Source organism: Oncorhynchus kisutch, linkage group LG30 (assembly GCF_002021735.2).
Source record: "Oncorhynchus kisutch isolate 150728-3 linkage group LG30, Okis_V2, whole genome shotgun sequence".
In the NCBI taxonomy this organism is placed as follows: domain Eukaryota; kingdom Metazoa; phylum Chordata; class Actinopteri; order Salmoniformes; family Salmonidae; genus Oncorhynchus; species Oncorhynchus kisutch.
Genome location: NC_034203.2, coordinates 21,618,606 through 21,635,652, shown reverse-complemented (window position 1 = coordinate 21,635,652; position 17,047 = coordinate 21,618,606). Strand labels below are relative to the sequence as shown.

At 41.4% G+C, this 17,047-nt stretch overlaps 2 protein-coding genes across 7 annotated transcripts in view; both read left to right on the top strand.

Annotated features, from left to right (window-relative positions):
- Positions 1–9,991, top strand: part of LOC109874862 (tyrosine-protein kinase Lyn) — a 35,019-nt gene extending 25,028 nt beyond the window's left edge. For 4 of the 5 annotated variants that reach the window (XM_031810429.1, XM_031810427.1, XM_031810428.1 and 1 more), the window contains 12 exons: positions 1,214–1,350; positions 1,766–1,820; positions 1,986–2,091; positions 2,273–2,371; positions 2,541–2,644; positions 2,767–2,916; positions 3,322–3,474; positions 5,090–5,272; positions 5,438–5,514; positions 7,607–7,760; positions 8,525–8,656; positions 9,091–9,979. In XM_031810429.1, the coding sequence (XP_031666289.1) occupies positions 1,219–1,350; positions 1,766–1,820; positions 1,986–2,091; positions 2,273–2,371; positions 2,541–2,644; positions 2,767–2,916; positions 3,322–3,474; positions 5,090–5,272; positions 5,438–5,514; positions 7,607–7,760; positions 8,525–8,656; positions 9,091–9,293 (1,548 nt within the window). In that variant the 5' untranslated portion in view covers positions 1,214–1,218 and the 3' untranslated portion in view covers positions 9,294–9,979. Of the gene's footprint in view, positions 1–1,213; positions 1,351–1,657; positions 1,821–1,985; positions 2,092–2,272; positions 2,372–2,540; positions 2,645–2,766; positions 2,917–3,321; positions 3,475–5,089; positions 5,273–5,437; positions 5,515–7,606; positions 7,761–8,524; positions 8,657–9,090 lie in introns of all 5 variants that reach the window. The other variant, XM_031810430.1, reaches the window with a different exon arrangement.
- A 325-nt stretch (positions 9,992–10,316) lies between these two features.
- On the top strand, positions 10,317–16,068 carry LOC109875064 (uroporphyrinogen decarboxylase-like). 2 transcript variants are annotated; one of them, XM_031810522.1, is made up of 10 exons: positions 10,317–10,500; positions 11,464–11,576; positions 11,730–11,809; positions 11,890–11,964; positions 12,172–12,369; positions 12,575–12,736; positions 13,583–13,717; positions 14,281–14,381; positions 14,626–14,692; positions 15,309–16,068. In XM_031810522.1, the coding sequence occupies exons 1-10, from the start codon at positions 10,478–10,480 to the stop codon at positions 15,468–15,470; spliced, it is 1,116 nt and encodes a 371-aa protein (XP_031666382.1). In that variant the 5' UTR covers positions 10,317–10,477; the 3' UTR covers positions 15,471–16,068. The 2 variants fall into 2 exon arrangements, with proteins under 2 accessions (XP_031666382.1, XP_031666383.1); XM_031810523.1 differs by having other exon boundaries at positions 10,318–10,500; positions 11,902–11,964.
- Positions 16,069–17,047: the final 979 nt, after the last annotated feature.

Here is a 17,047-nt window from a genome sequence, read left to right as displayed (position 1 = left end):
TGAAATCATTGGAGAATTCTCCTGGACACTAAGCATTGGTGTGTCATGGGAGTGTCATTGGAGTGAGTAAATGTGTTTTGACACAGGAAATCATGTGTTGCCCCTGATATCAGTGAACCAGCTGTACAACCCTGTTTCCTGCCGGTAGGTTACAAACCGCGGCTTGTATCGTATGTATATGGTATTAATGTACTGTACATAGAAAAGCATGTACAGATCTAAGATTGTTACCTTCACAGTATTGTTGTTATACTCAACCACTGCTGCTCCAAACTCCACACACGTGTGTGTGTGTGTGTGTGTGTGTGTGTGTGTGTGTGTGTGTGTGTGTGTGTGTGTGTGTGTGTGTGTGTGTGTGTGTGTGTGTGTGTGTGTGTGTGTGTGTGTGTGTGTGTGAGAAAGAGCGTGTGTGAGAGAGAGAGAGAAAGATACTGATTTACAACCACTGCTGGTTGTATATATATAAAAACCCACTCTCTTCTATTTTGAGATGTAACTTCATTTTCAATCCCCGCTGAATCAAGTGGTGTTGTAGTGTAGTACAGTAAAGACCTCAACTCCCCCTGAGCTATCATGTCTAACTGATCCCAGCTGTTGAGACAGAAAGAGCCTAACTCAAATATCCATAGTTAGTGCCTACAGGCTTGTTTCTCAGATATGTGTACATGGTCTGAATATGAAACCCTTTTTAATTTCCAAGCCGAACAAATCAGGACTTAAATCAGGACTTAACCATGTACAAACACTGTTAATGTTTGTGAATATATAAACATTAAATTAGCGAGTGAGGTTTGATCTGTGTTAGGTTGCAGTGCTGTTAATGTTAAGGCAAATAAATAGGCACAGTTGAATCCTGATCAGTGCACTTTGATTAATTATCAACTCTGTTGTGCACTGTCATTATGACATAGACCCAAGCCATTACATTTATCAGGACTTCTTAGCTACTGTATGTATTAATGAGTCATTTGTGTTTATGAACAGTGGTCATGTGTACAGTAGGTCTCACACACAGCCACACTGTCAATGTTTATCTATGTTTGATTTTGTTTCTTGAGAATCATCTGGGTTACGTTTCTCGACACTCATTCCTTCATAGCCATTTTGTTGGAATATTGAAATGATGAATAGCAAGCTTTGCTCAAAATTCTATGTGTCCATCTGTGGTTTTAACCAATGGAAAAAAAGTTAACTTCTGTGTCTTTCCCAACAGACAACATGGGTTGTAAAAAATCCAAGCTAAATGACGGTCTGAATGGAGGTGTGCTTGATGGCAAGAACCAACGGCCAGTACGTCCTGACCAAACTGTATATGTGAGAGATCCCACCTCCAGTAAACCAAATGCTACAGTAAGTAGTACTGTCAGTGGAAACAGTATTTCTTTCGTAGTGATTATTCTTGTAGTGATTACTAATGTACTGCAAAAAAATCCCTGACCTGGAAACAATTGATACAAATGGTTCAAGTGTGTTATTAATGAATCTTTGAAAATTGAAAAAGTTACCAAATTATCAATATTTTTATTTAAATGGACCCAATAGCACAAATGTCAATTTCCAGCCCTCTTTCTCTCTCTCTCTCTCTCTCTCTTTCTCTCTCTCTCTCTCTCTCTCTCTCTCTCTCTCTCTCTCTCTCTATTTCATATGTTCACTTTAGATTATCCTTTCATCCAAACTACTGTTCATAGATTAGCACAATGAAACCATAACAACATTTGGAGAACTACTGTTCAGAGTAGTGATTTGAAATCATCTCTTGATACAGAGTAACTCACCTCCTGGAGGTCTCCTGCCTGGTCAGGTATTCATGAAAATGGAAGGTATGCTTGTTGTATTTCTTTATTGCACATTATTACAGTAATATTTGATGCAGAGCAAATATTGTATGGTGGCTCCATTTCTTCTGCAGTGCATTGTGCAGTGCATTATTCCAATACTATTTGATTGCAGACAAATGTTCCCACTGTCCCTCTTATCTCACACAGAGCAATCTGAGTCTGGTAAAATAGTTATTGCACTATACCCATATGATGCAAAACACAAAGACGATTTGGGATTCAAGAAGGGGGAAAGGCTTAAGGTTCTTGAAGAGTAAGTGCCTGTTCTCCATATTTGAGTGTGTTGGATTTTATACATAAACCAATCCAATGTAGGACTAAGAGGAATATTGCTTGTTCAAGCATTTTATAAAAAGATAATAGTGTCATCATTGAATAGGTATATTGTTGTTGTGCCCCTTTATTGACATCATATGAATCAAAACTGTTCTCAGGCATGGTGAATGGTGGAAGGCTCAGTCTCTGACCTCTAAGAAAGAAGGGTTCATACCCTCTAATTATGTTGCTGAGGCCAATACCATGGAGACAGAGGAGTGAGTGTCGACATCACAATTACTTTTACACATTCCTCTCAGAGCCAACAAGGTTTTCTATTCACTGTTAATAGATGCACATCCTGTAGCTGTTATTTTCCGTTCATTTCAGGGGAAGATTGGATTTCTAATTTCTGTCACTATAGTATTGTTTTTCTGTTCTGTGTAGATGGTTTTTTAAGGATATTACAAGGAAGGATGCAGAGAGACAACTTTTGGCCCCTGCAAACAAAGCAGGATCTTACCTCATTCGTGAGAGTGAGACATCAAAGGGTAAGGACCCACTGGAGAAATTAAGTCTTTCTAAGGAAAATAGATGGTCCATGAATCACTCTATTGTATTTGGATGTCTGAATATATGAGTATAATTCCGATGTTTTTTTTCTCTTCACCAGGAAGTTATTCCATGTCTATCAGAGATGTGGATGCCCAAGGGACGGACGCTGTGAAACATTATAAGATCCGGATGCTGGATAACGGAGGCTTCTACATCTCTCCTAAAATCACATTCCCTGACATTGGCAGCATGATAAAACATTATCACAGTGAGTACCACTGTATTGGAGCCCACCTGTAATATGACACAAACTTAAACATTTTACAAGGCAAAGTTAAGAACAAATTCTTATTTTCAATGACAGCCTAGAAACAGTGGGTTAACTGCCTGTTCAGGGGCAGAACGACAGATTTGTACTTTGTCAGCTCGGGGGTTTGAACTTGCAACCTTCCGGTTACTAGTCCACCGCTCTAACCACTAGGCTACCCTAGTGGTATCTTGCATGGTTATTCTTCCCTTTGACCAATTATGTCCATAAACTCTTCTTGGCTTCTTTCAGATTTAAACTTTCAACTTCTCTATTCACTAAAAGTAAATTAAGAATATCTTGTCTAAAGAATATAGTAATGTCACTCTGCTATGTCTCAACATTGGTTTGTTGTGTGCTTGCCAGAACAATCGGATGGTCTCTGTCGAAAGCTGGAGAAGGCCTGTGATAAACCCAAAGCTCAGAAGCCATGGGACAAAGATGCCTGGGAGATCTCCAAGGAGTCCATCAAGATGGTGAAGAAACTAGGAGCCGGACAATTTGGTGAAGTGTGGATGGGTGAGTCAACGAAAGAATGCTCCCTGTCTGTTGGAGGAGTGTGTTATGTATGTGTGTGTAAGTGTACAGCAGTGGTTCCCAACCTTTTTCGGTTACTGTATCACCAACTTGATTTTGCTCTGCCTGGAGTACCCCTGAGGTACCCCCTCATGTACATTTTATCAGTAGGCCTATGGTCTCTTGAGTCTTCCTAAGTACCCCCTGTGGATAGGCCAAGTACCCCCAGGGGTCCTAGTACCACTGGTTAGGAACCACTGTTGTACAGTATGTGACTGTGTGTCATTTCACCAAGAACATAGTAGTGGTGATTATCAGATATCCCAAATTAGTAAGTCATCTTTATTGTAATGTAAGTGGATGCATGAGTCATGGCAGACCTTTGGTCAGAATTCTCCATTGTTTTTGAATGGTATCACTTTATTGTGGTGTAATTGTATCAGGGTTAGGGCAGCTGAGACAGACAGACAGTCAAATGTTGATCCTACTGTCTCTATGAGATTGTGAGCAGCCGTAGAGAGTGGAGGGATGGGACTGGTACAAGGAACTGTTGGTGCTGTTATCAGAGGCATCTGTAGAGGAAATGTGAGTATGTCTGACTTCGAATTTGCATTGGATTTTGTTATTATTCAAGTCCTCCCTTCCCGCACCTCAGCCTTGATGAATTGCAGGAAGTTGTCATCTTTGCAAATATCCAAATGGACTGTGGGGCTCCTGTACGGTGTTCAAGATGTTTCCTTTGTTTTCTCTGAACTCATTGGCTTTAAGGGCTTTTCCTATGGCACAGTGAGCCAGCCAGCCAGATGGAGCTGTCGACAGTCCTGTTTCCTCTCATTCACCTCTTTGCATTTGTTATGTCTCTGTAGAGTTTAGTCTCCTCTTCTCTATGAAAACCAGGAATTAAGAGGCTTAGATTAGGATGAAGTTCAGTGCTTGTTCAGCTAGCACAGTGGAAACAATAAAATTGTTGGAGACTTACGTGATAAAGAAATGCTATTCTGGACAGAGGGTTCAAAATGCTCAAACCTGTACTGAAACTCCACTTGTTAATCAGTAATATATACAGAGAAACTCCCTAGCTTGTATTTTATTATGTGCATTCCAAATAGCACCCTATTCCCTACATAGTGCACTACTTTTGACCAAAGCTCTATGGGCCCTGGTCAAAAGTAATACACTATATTGGGAATATGCTGTCATTTGGGACGTACACTTAGAGTTATTGTTTTGAATCAATGGTCTCTCTAGCAGTTCTATCATCATTCCCCTGAGGCGTCTTACAGTTGATGTTTGTTCAGAGTGCAGTGAAGCTGAAACATGAAAATGTATCTGTCTCAAGGCTCCTGCTGTCTACTTTTAGCTCTCTCAAACAAACACTTTTTTTCTGATCTGTTACAGCTTAATTCCTTCGTTCTATTTATTGAGTATGAACTGCACTTCACTACTCTATGTCACTGCCATTGGTTCCCTTGTTGCTTAATCGTGTGAAACTGTTTATGTGAAATCTTCCAATCAAAATGTCATTCAAATAAAAAGACAAAAAAATACAGTAGGTAGCCCTAGAGGTCAGAAGACATTTTGATATACTTCATACTGTGTAAATCCCTCCTTGTTGCAGCGTTCTACAACAACACGACTAAGGTGGCAGTGAAGACACTGAAGCCAGGCACCATGTCAGCTGAGGCCTTCATGGAGGAGGCTAACCTGATGAAGACCCTGCAACACGACAGACTGGTGCGCCTCTACGCCGTCGTCACCAAGGTCGAGCCTATCTACATCATCACAGAGTACATGTCCAATGGTAAAACACCCTTCAAGTCCAATTCCTAATCATTTTGCCGACATGTTTTCATCAATACACACCATTTGATGTTACATAAGTTATATAAGAGTTCTGTAAGTCACCTCTGCACATTTTCATTGGTTTGGTTTCTATTCCTCCATTTTGTTTCTTTCCTTTTTTTAGGTAGCCTCTTAGATTTCCTAAAAAGTGAGGTAGGCTGCAAAGTTCAGCTACCTAAGCTCATCGATTTCTCTGCACAGGTAATGCATGTTCTTCTTTTCATCTCTATATGTCACAAGGAATAAGATTATTGCTCAACTTTACAGACATTTCCACTTCAGAAATAGATGATGATGTCAGTTTTTCCATTGGTAAACCAGAAAGAGGAATAGCAACTAAATACTATTTGGTGACGCACTTTCCAAATGAGTTGCAACAAAGTAAGAACATAGAAGTGACAAGTGAAGACCATCCTGTGGTGCCTCACACACGCCTATTAAAGTATGCGCCTCATGGAAGTATAAGAAATGTGATTCAACCAAACAGTCAATACACAAAATGATGATCCATAAGGTACCATTGATAACATGCCTCCCCAAAGAAGTAAACTACCTAAAAAAAAGGTCACACATTTTGAAAGGAATATACCTCATTCCATGTAGGTCAGTACACTTGAGATACTAATTAGTTCAATAGAAATTCCTAATGAACTTTAATCAGGTCTTTGTGGATTGACTGAGAGGTGTGGTCAGTTCAGGCTTGGGAAAACTGCATCTAGCCACAGTTGCACAACGTGTTAGACAAAGTGAAAGAGGATGCAGTTGGGGAAATGAAACAATTGTCTGATTACCAGATCAACCCTTTCCCAGAATGGACTCAGCCAGCTCACTTAAACCTGTTGAGTAATAACCAAGTCAAATGGTTGGTAGCTAATTCAATTCTACCAAGAGGTAAAATACAAGCATTAACTACACTATGTATACAAAGGTATGTGGACATCCCTTCAAATGAGTGGATTCGGATATTTCAGCCACACTAGTTGCTGACAGGTGTATAAAATCGAGCACACAGCCATACAACCTCCATAGACAAACATTGGCAGTAGAATGGCCTTACTGAAGAGCTCAGAGACTTTCAACATGGCGCCGTCATAGGATGCCACCTTTCCAACAAGTCAGTCATCAAAATTCTGCCCTGCTAGAGCTGCCCCGGTCAACTGTAAGTGCTGTTATTGCGAAGTGGAAACGTCTAAGAGCAACAACGGCTCAGACGCGAAGTGGTAGGCCACACAAGCTCACGGAACGGGACCACAGAGTGCTGAAGTTTGTTGCGCGTAAAAATCACCTGTCCTCGGTTGTAACACTCACTACCGAGTTCCAAACTGCTAACTTCATGAAATAGGTTTCCATGGCCGAGCAGCCACACACAAGCCTAAAATCACCATATACAATGTCTAGCATCGGCTGGTGGCTTAATGGAAGCAAGTCCCCGCAGAAATGTTCCAACATCTAGCGGAAAGCCTTCCCAGAAGAGTGGAGAATGTTATAGAAAAAAATAAAACCATTATTTAACTAGGCAAGTCAGTTAAGAACAAATTATTATTTACAATGGTGGTCTACCAAGAGGCAAAAAGCCTCTTGCGTGGATAGGGATTCATTTAAAATAAAAAATAAAAAACATAGGACAAAACACACATCAAGACAAGAGAGACACCACAACACTACATAAAGAGAGACCTAAGACAACAACATAGCATGGCAGCAACACATGAAAACACAGCTTGGTAGCAACACAACATGGCAGCAGAACAACATGGTAGCAGCACAAAACATGGTAGAAACATTATTAGGCAGAGACAACAGCACAAATGGCAAGAAGGCAGAGATAACAATGCATCACACGAAGCAGCCACAACAGTCAGTAAGAGTGTCCATGATTGAGTCTTTGAATGAAGAGATGGAGATAAAACGGTCCAGTTTGAGTGTTTTTTGCAGCTCGTGCCAGTCACTAGTTGCAGCGAACTGAAAAGAGGAGCGACCCAGGGATGTGTGTGCTTTGGGGAACTTTAAGAGAATGTGACTGGCAGAACGGGGAATGAGATGTTTGACGAGCAGGTGTCCACAGACTTTTGGTCATGTGGTGCATGTTGTGCAGCATTGCACATTTGCCATACTGAATTTTTGTCAGAAGAGAAGTCTAGTTATTAACCATTTTCAGTACTGTTTTATGGGAACGAAACGACACAAGTTAGTCGGAAAGTTTGACTAATTTGGGTCGAATGCTGAATTGAGTTTCATCTCAGATAGATAGGTACTTTATTAATCTCTGAGGGGAACTTTCATCAATTTTCAGATTGCGGAGGGAATGGCTTACATTGAGAAGAAGAACTACATCCACCGTGACCTGAGAACAGCCAATGTCCTGGTGTCTGAGAGTTTGCTGTGTAAAATAGCTGACTTTGGCCTTGCTAGAGTTATAGAAGATGACCAGTACACAGCCAGAGAGGGTGAGCCTTCCGTCTGTGCATGCTAGAATTAGTTAGTACAATATTAATACTGTACTTTGGCCATACTGTTATACATATGTGTGATTCATGTGATAACATTCATGACTGATTAATTATGCATCATGAGTTTTTCCCAAAATGATTTGTCTAGTGTCACATCTTTGGCTGAGCAAGACAGTATAGAGAAATTCCCTGTTGCTCTCTAGAGTTATTACAGTAGTGTAATTGTGTATATTTTGTAAGATCGTATTTGTAGAGACTAGTACCGCTGAGGGACATGATGTTGATGTTTATCTAAGGGACTTGGATCAGGCTTTGCATAGTGTGTTTGTTTTTTGTTATGCCAATGAGGAAGTAGAGGTACATATCAGCAATGTAAACATGCTAGAAGCAAACTGGTTATCATTGCATATTGGTTTGTACAAGTAACAGTAACAGTATAAGTAACAGTATAACTTTAGACCGTCCCCTCGCCCATACCCGGGCGCGAACCAGGGACCCTCTGCACACATCAACAACAGTCACCCACGAAGCATCGTTACCCATCACTCCACAAAAGCCATGGCCCTTGCAGAGCAAGTGGAACCACTACTTCAAGGTCTCAGAGCAAGTGACGTCACCGCTAACTAGCTAGCCGTTACACAAGAATGCTTCTGTCAGCAGTCCAAACATGTACTAGTGTATATAATTGTACCTTGGTTGGTTAGGCAGATAAGTGTCAAACTATTCCATCCTCTGAATATGTGAGTGTTTGTCCATTACAGGTGCAAAGTTTCCCATCAAGTGGACAGCACCAGAGGCCATCAACTATGGATCCTTCACTATCAAGTCAGACATGTGGTCCTTTGGAGTCCTCCTGTATGAAATCATTACCTATGGAAAAATACCTTACCCAGGTAATTACATGCAACCTTATACACATAAACACACACAATACTTTCATATTTAAGACTAGCTACTCAAGCCTGATTTCCCCACGATATGCTGCCAAATATAGAGTTTGAATTAACGGAATAATAGGCATTAACATATATTTATCGCCATCTGCTGGTTAATGACAGATATTGCATGAGATCGTTGAGTGGTATTCTCCAGAGAAGGACCCTGTATTTGGTTTGATGGTATTTATTGTGATGCGTTAGGAAATACCAAATACCTGCTGACTTTATTTGTATTTTTTATTTGTATTTTTTCTGCTATTGATCAACCATTTTCCCCACAGAAATAAGAATTGGTCACATTTGCTTTTTTTTCAATTTGGGTCAACCTGCATTTCAGAGTATCTGCTTCGTCTCACTGAATCTTTCTGTTCCCTTTTTCCTTTTTCAAGGGATGAGTAATGGTGAGGTGATGACTTCAGTGCAGAGAGGTTATAGAATGCCCCGCCCTGAGAACTGTCCCAACGAGCTCTATGACATCATGACCAGTTGTTGGAAGAGCAAGCCAGATGACAGGCCTACATTTGACTACATCCAGAGTGTCCTAGATGACTTTTACACCGCCACAGAGGGCCAGTACCAACAGCAGCCCTAGGAAGTCAATGTTTGAGTCCCAATAGGGCTCTGGCCAAAAGTAGTGCACTATGTAGGGGATAGGGTGTCCTTTGGGATGTACATACATCTGCCAATGTGCTAGTTTCATTATGAAATAGTCAATCCACCAGCAACAATATCAGCTATTCAGCGGAAGTAGAGATATTGTCGGACAAGTTGACTGCTTGTTTATTTGTTAGGCAAGCCAAAGATGAATCTATGAATTCAACTTCATATTGAAGTATAGACCTGCTTGTGCATTTCAGCATTTCACGGAAAATGATCGAATAACAAATGGCTTACTGTTGACTGACTCTGATCAAACCTGTAGAATAATTATCACATTGAACAGCACAAAATAGACATTCTACCACATATTTATTATCACTTTAGCCATATCTGTTTGCCATGTTGAATTTAATCATACATTTCACCAGCACAGATGCTTACCTTTTCATCTATTACATTTCTATTTTTCTTTGTATTTCAAGGTACATAGATTTATTTTAGCAGCTGATCTTTTGGGTTATTTTCTGAATTACAGAAATAATGAGACTAATGATTTATTTCATGTATATTTGTTGTATTTTTTTTTTTTTGCAATGAGATATTGATGTGTGACATCACGTGATTGTATTAACCTGAATAAATGCAAATGATCTGTATCAATAAAAATACTTATTTGCAGATGTTTTATAATTTTGGCCTATTTTAAGTTATTTGAAAAGTGTCATCAGCACTAGAAATTATATTATATGCTATCAACTATTTATCTTCAGACAAGACAAGTGGCGTTCCATGTCCTCCTTTTGTACTAGCGCTTTTCAATGAATTCCCTTCTCCATGCGATGTGAGATCTGATTTAAAATCAGATCACTTGAGTGAGTGAATTGAAAAGTACATGAAAAGTATCAATCAAAAGATCTTATAAACGGACAACTACCGATATCACAGTGAGCAACAAACAAAATTCGGGGTTCGCGAGGCAAAAAGTTTAAACGTAACCATAGTGGTCACATGACTTTCTAAAGATGGCCGCGCCCTGTAGCCGAGGGGTGTGACATAATTTTAGTTGTACAACATTCTGGATGATAGTTAAGAAGCAGGCAGCATTGTGCCACTGACATCTAGGACACGTAAACATAATTTCTACACTTTCTCAACCATTGTATCATCTGTCCCATCATGGAAAATGACGGTCTAATACTGTACGTATATTCTGTATACCTAGTTACTCTAAAGCAAGCAATCGTTAGCCGACTAGCTAGCTTACCATTTAGCTTGTATAGAATAATATACATTTTATTGGAAGCGTTACAAAACACTGAACCATTAGCTATCTATCCATTACGTCGACATTCAAGTGCATGCAGTGTTGTTTGTGTTCTTCTCATGCTTGATTGTAGCTAGCTAGTTATTTTTTAAATTGTGTGCTAAGGAGCTAGCTAGTTAGCTACCCACCATTAACAGCTAACTGATCCAGGCAACTTTTCCTCAGTCACTAAAGGAACACGTTGAAGACTTGCAGCATGTCACATTGAAGTATTGTCCGGGGTTAGGCTTGGTACATAAAGCATTTGTGACAGTGTCACATTGAAGTATTGTCCGGGGTTAGGCTTGGTACATAAAGCATTTGTGACAGTGTCACATTGAAGTATTGTCCGGGGTTAGGCTTGGTACATAAAGCATTTGTGACAGTGTCACTATGAAGTATTGTCCGGGGTTAGGCTTGGTACATAACGCATTTGTGACAGTGTCACATTGAAGTATTGTCCGGGGTTAGGCTTGGTACATAAAGCATTTGTGACAGTGTCACTATGAAGTTGCATGAGAAAGAGAGAACCTGCATAATTTCATTTCAACCGTTACACAATGTGCAGCTGATAACAGAGAGGGGGGACTTATCTTTTTAGATCACATGCTCCTACAGCACTCTATAGTGGGTGGCCAACACGATAGCTTGGATAAGGGGAGGAGTAGGCCTTGCCTCTGATAAGAATATGACCTCATTGTTAAAGTGGTGAAGAATATTACTAACTAAATGTGTCTGTACCTACCTATCTACCTGTTTGAGTGAATGGGTGGGTTGGGAGGGGAAAAACGTCATGTTCTGTTTACATTGCTTTCACAATGTCTCATTCCATCTTTGACATGATATTTTGTTTTTTTAGCCCCAAAGACTTCCCTAAGTTGAAGAATGATGCATTCCTCCGTGCATGCCATGGCCAGGAGACCAATCATGTGCCTGTGTGGTGTATGAGACAGGCTGGACGCTACCTGCCAGGTGAGCCTCACGACACCCTCATATTCACTTCACTGACATAAGAGACTAACATTAACAAGCACTAGGCTAAATCAAATATGAGTAGGTTGTTATTGTTTGAGGGGACCCATCCATCCTGTAATGAGTTGCTGGTATTGACATGTCTGTTTGTAGAGTTCCGTGAGTTCAGAGCTGGGAAGGACTTTTTTGAAACTTGTCGGTCACCTGCAGCCTGCTGCGAACTCACTCTCCAGGTAGCTATGCAGTACAGGTATAAAACGATCTACAAAACATCTTAGCCTTGATTGATAACGTTCACCTATTATTTTTTTTGGTCTTCTCACAGCCATTGAGACGTTTCCCATTTGATGCTGCCATCATCTTCTCAGATATCCTGGTTATCCCACAGGTAAGAGTAGTCCTTGTCTGACAAAGATTTTTATTTGCCATTACTTTACTCACTTCAATTACAAGTGTTCTTCCTCCTTTTCCTCCTCAGTAAGAAGGTCATCTCTTTGTGTAGTATGTGGAGAGGAGGAAGCACATAACTCAGATACAGTATGAGGAATGGAACTGCCCAATGAATGTCTGGGTGTATGTGTGTTCCTGCTACCAGGCCATGGGTATGGATGTCCAGATGGTGGCAGGAAAGGGCCCTACGTTCCCAGAGCCCCTAAAGGAGCCAGAGGACCTGCTGCTCCTGCAGCCCAAGGTGGACGTCAACAAGGAGCTGGGCTATGTCTTCAAGGCCATCACATTGACACGCCACAAACTGGATGGCAAGGTCCCTCTGATCGGCTTCACTGGTGCCCCGGTGAGATCGCACACACACACACACACACACACACACACACACACACACACACACACACACACACAGACAGACATGAGAGAACACTTTTCAATAAATAATCTATTGGTTGCTTCAATCGTCAGAATAATTGTTTTTTGTAATTTGGTGTTCTTAGACTAGTGGCTTCGGTAAAGTGGCCCATATCATCATCTGTTTTCCCTTGTAGTGGACCCTAATGGCCTATATGATTGAGGGGGGAGGTTCAACAACCCACTCCAAGGCTAAGCGCTGGCTGTACCGCCACCCTGAGGCCAGCCACAAGCTGCTAAAGATGCTGACGGATGTCATCGTAGAGTACCTGCTGGGACAAGTGGCTGCTGGGGCACAGGTAAGCTAGGCATCATGGGAGATTGAGTTCCAGCTGTATCTTACTACAGTTTATCCTCAGGTGCACTGCTAGATCAGAGTTCTTGCAGATGGGAAAATTATCAGGTGAATAGAGGGTAGATCATTTTATTTACAGCACTTAATTGGACAAGGAGAAGATGTTACACTTGCCAGACGACCATTAATGATTTGATAGCTCAATATCTAGGAACTGATAGAATGTTGATTTTATTCATGCAGGTCTCTTATAGGGCCCCTGGCATAGGCACATTATACAAAAGACATACACTGAGTGTACCAAACATTATGAACACCTTCCTATTGCGTTGAGCCCCCCAGCCTCAGTTCGTTAGGGCATGGACTGTACAAGGTGTTGAAAGAGTTCCACAGGGATGCTGGCCCATGTTGACTCCAATGCTTCCAACAGTTGTGTCAAGTTGGCTGGATGTCCTTTGGGTGGTGGACCATTCTTGATACACACAGGAAGCTGTTGAGTGTGAAAAACCCAGCAGCGTGGCACTTTTTAACAGACTAAAACCGGTGCGCCTGGCACCTACTACCATACCCCGTTCAAAGGCAGTCACATATTTTGTCTTGGCCTTTCACCCTCGGAATGGCACACAATCCATGTCTGTCTTCTCAAGGCTTAAAGATCCTTCTTTGACCTGTCTCCTCCTCTTCATCTACACTGATTGATGTGGATATAACAAGTGACATCAATAAGGGATCATATGTTGCACCTGGATTCACCTGGTCAGTCTGTCATGGAAAGAGCAGGTGTTCCTAATGTTTTGTACACTCAGTATAGTGCTATGTAGATACATCCCCCATCCCTGTGTTTCCCCAGGCCTTGCAGGTGTTTGAGTCCCATGCTGGCTGTCTGGGCCCAGTGGAGTTCCAGGAGTTCTCCCTGCCCTACCTCCGAGACATCGCCCGTAAGGTCAAGGACCAGCTGAAGGAGTCAGGCCAGGATGTCCCCATGGTGAGCCCACACAGACTGTCATTCACACATCAACACAGACCTCCATTTTGTGGATTTTATGTCACTAGATTTTCAAGACAAGCTTTTGTTTATCATCTCCTACGTTGTCCTTATAAAAGGCTTGCCGTTATTGCAGTGAGATATGTTGGCCAGTGTGATGTGATATTTGACCAGTAGATGGCACTATATGGTCAGATTTGTCTCTACAGGCGGCATCTTAAATAGTCAGAAATACATTAGAGGTTTTTTTTATGCCTTGAATCATTACATAGCATGTCGTAGGTCTCAGAATCAGCAGTGTAGTGGCGGGTAAATGCAAGTTAACACAGTTCACCCAACTTTTTCTTGCCCAACAGTTAACCCACATTTTTGCCGAAAAACGCAATGAAACATTTACTTTTCTTTTCACGCCGACCTGAAGTCGTACAACACTGCTCATAATGAAATATTTCACAATTGTTTTGTAATTTTAGTTTTTCACGGGTGTGTCTTTTAAATTCCCTGGACCATTCTGTAACCCCCCCCCCCCCCCCCCCCCCCGTATCCTGTATGTTCTGTTCCAGATTGTGTTTGCCAAGGACGGCCACTATGGTCTGGAGGACCTCTCTCAGTCCCACTATGAGGTTGTTGGTTTGGATTGGACCATCGATCCACGCTCAGCACGGTAATGGACATGAACCCTTTTCACAGAAAGCAATTGATGATTATGAATCATTCCCAGAGAGTTAGCTTCCTAGACAGTCAATGGCCGAGCCAACGTTTGCAAAATACATTTTGTCATATGTTTAAATTGTATTGGATTCACAAGTTTATCCTGTCAACAATAAAAATGGGGATGCCTGGCTTTGTCCACTGAACACCTTGTAAATGAACTCTTCCTAACGAGCCTATTGTCTCTGTGATTTCAGAGAGCGGACGGGAGGAAAGGTTAGTCTCCAGGGGAACATGGACCCCTGTGCACTCTATGCCCCCAAGGTAAGCACTGGGTTTTTTCTGGATCAAAATGGGGCTTAGGTGGTGGGCGTGGCCAATGGTGCAGTCTCCAACTGAACATTTAAGGGCCCTCCTCTTTGCCGCAGACAAACTTTTTGCTTTTTTTAAAGCTAATTTCCTGCAATTTTACACTTTTTGCCATGGGGAGAAGAGAACATTTGACAGTTTTAAAGCTATATGAGTGACTCAAAATCAATGGGGGCCCCATGACAAAAATACTTTTTTAATGCTTGATTCTCCCTGACTGTCTAGTTTTTTGTTTTGGAGATGGTTAGTTCTCAAAGATTATCTTGTTTAAAAATATATAAGTCCATTATCCTTTCTACATACTTCATATCTGGTTTTAGTTGTTTAAGTTTACACTGAAAACGTTTGACCATTCCGAAAATGATTATTATATTATTAAAAAAATACATCTAGAATATTGACAATAGAAAACACATGGTACAGAGAGATGTTTGAGTACAAAGGTACTGTACAGTACAAGCACATGACCCAGCAACCATTGTGTTCTTGAGCCAGGCACCTGCTAACCCCGCTGCTCTTACTTATACGGCACACTTTCAAAAGTGATGCTCATTTGTCTCTGTTTCTACAGGAGCGTATATCAGAGATAGTGAAGAAGATGCTGGAAGGCTTTGGGACCAGAGGGTACATAGCCAACCTGGGCCACGGGCTGTACCCTGACATGGACCCAGAGAATGTGGGTGCCTTTGTAGAAGCTGTCCACACTCACTCTCGCCACCTCAATCTCAAGTAACACCCCCGTCACCAGGCAACATTGACCACAGTCATCATACTAGCAGAGAGCAGCGCCCAAAGAACTAAGCAACATTGCATTGGTTTATAGAGACAATGTATCATGTATTCACAGAAATCCAATCTACCAACAGGTCTTATCAAGTATGTTATCCCAGGACAAATCCAGACTTACGCTATTCCACAAACAATCAGCCGTTTCCAGCTACAATAGTCATTTACAACATTAACAATGTCTACACTGTATTTCTGATCAATTTGCTGTTATTTTAATGGACAAAAAATGTGCTTTTCTTTCAAAAACGAGGACATTTAAGTGACCCCAAACTTTTGAACGGTAGTGTGTGATTTTTCTTTTATAAATAATATTTTGGTTATATTCTATAAATAATCCTTGGACAAAAGAAAAACATTAAAGTAGTGCACGACCTTGTAATATTTCCTATGTGTACCTCTGCTCTGTTTTTTCATCAGGTAGTTCATCTTACAACAACATGAAGGGTTTAATGTGATTATCTTGAAAGGTTGTGTGTTGGTCTCATGGCCAACACTGTTGTTTGACTGTGACAAATGTACTAAAGCATAAGCACTAGTGTTTATTTCGCTCTTAGTTTTTATTCAGTCAAAAGCCTTCATCCAGGACTGTTGGTTCAGCTTGTTGTGCTCCGTAGATTTGGTCCTCTGCAGTTCACCAAAGCTCTCAAGGGAAGCTCCCAATTTGAGATGAATTCGCAATCCTATGTCCACACATCTACCACTATACCACTGGTGCTTGAGATTACCAGGGGAAACTCTTAAATGACAAATGAGATGTACAGTCGTGGCCAAAAGTTTTGAGAATGACACAAATATACATTTTCAGTCTGCTGCCTCAGTTTGTATGATGGCAATTTGCATATACTCCAGAATGTTATGAAGAATGATCAGATGAATTGTAAGTCCCTCTTTGCCATGCAAATGAACTGAATCCTCAAAACATTTCCACTGTATTTCAGCCCTGCCACAAAAAATCCAGCTGACATCATATCAGTGATTTTCTCGTTAACACAGGTGTGAGTGTTGATGAGGACAAGGCTGGAGATCACTCTGTCATGCTGATTGAGTTTGAATAACAGACTGGAAGCTTCAAAAGGAGGGTGGTGCTTAGAATCATTGTTCTTCCTCTGTCAACCATGGATACCTGCAAGGAAACATGTGCCGTCATCATTGCTTTGCACAAAAGGGCTTCACAGGCAAGGATATTGCTGCCAGTAAGATTGCACCTAAATCAACCATTTATCGGATCATCAAGAACTTAAAGGAGAGCGGTTCAATTGGTGTGAAGAAGGCTTCAGGGCACCCAAGTAAGTCCCGCAAGCGCCAGGACCGCCTCCTAAAGTTGATTCATCTGTGGGATCGGGGCACCACCAGTACAGAGCTTGCTCAGGAATGGCAGCAGGCAGGTGTGAGGGCATCTGCACGCACAGTGAGGCAAAGACTTTTGAAGGATGGCCTGGTGTCAAGAAGGGCAGCAAAGAAGCCACTTCTCTCCAGGAAAAACATCAGGGACAGACTGATATTCTGCAAAAGGTACAGGGA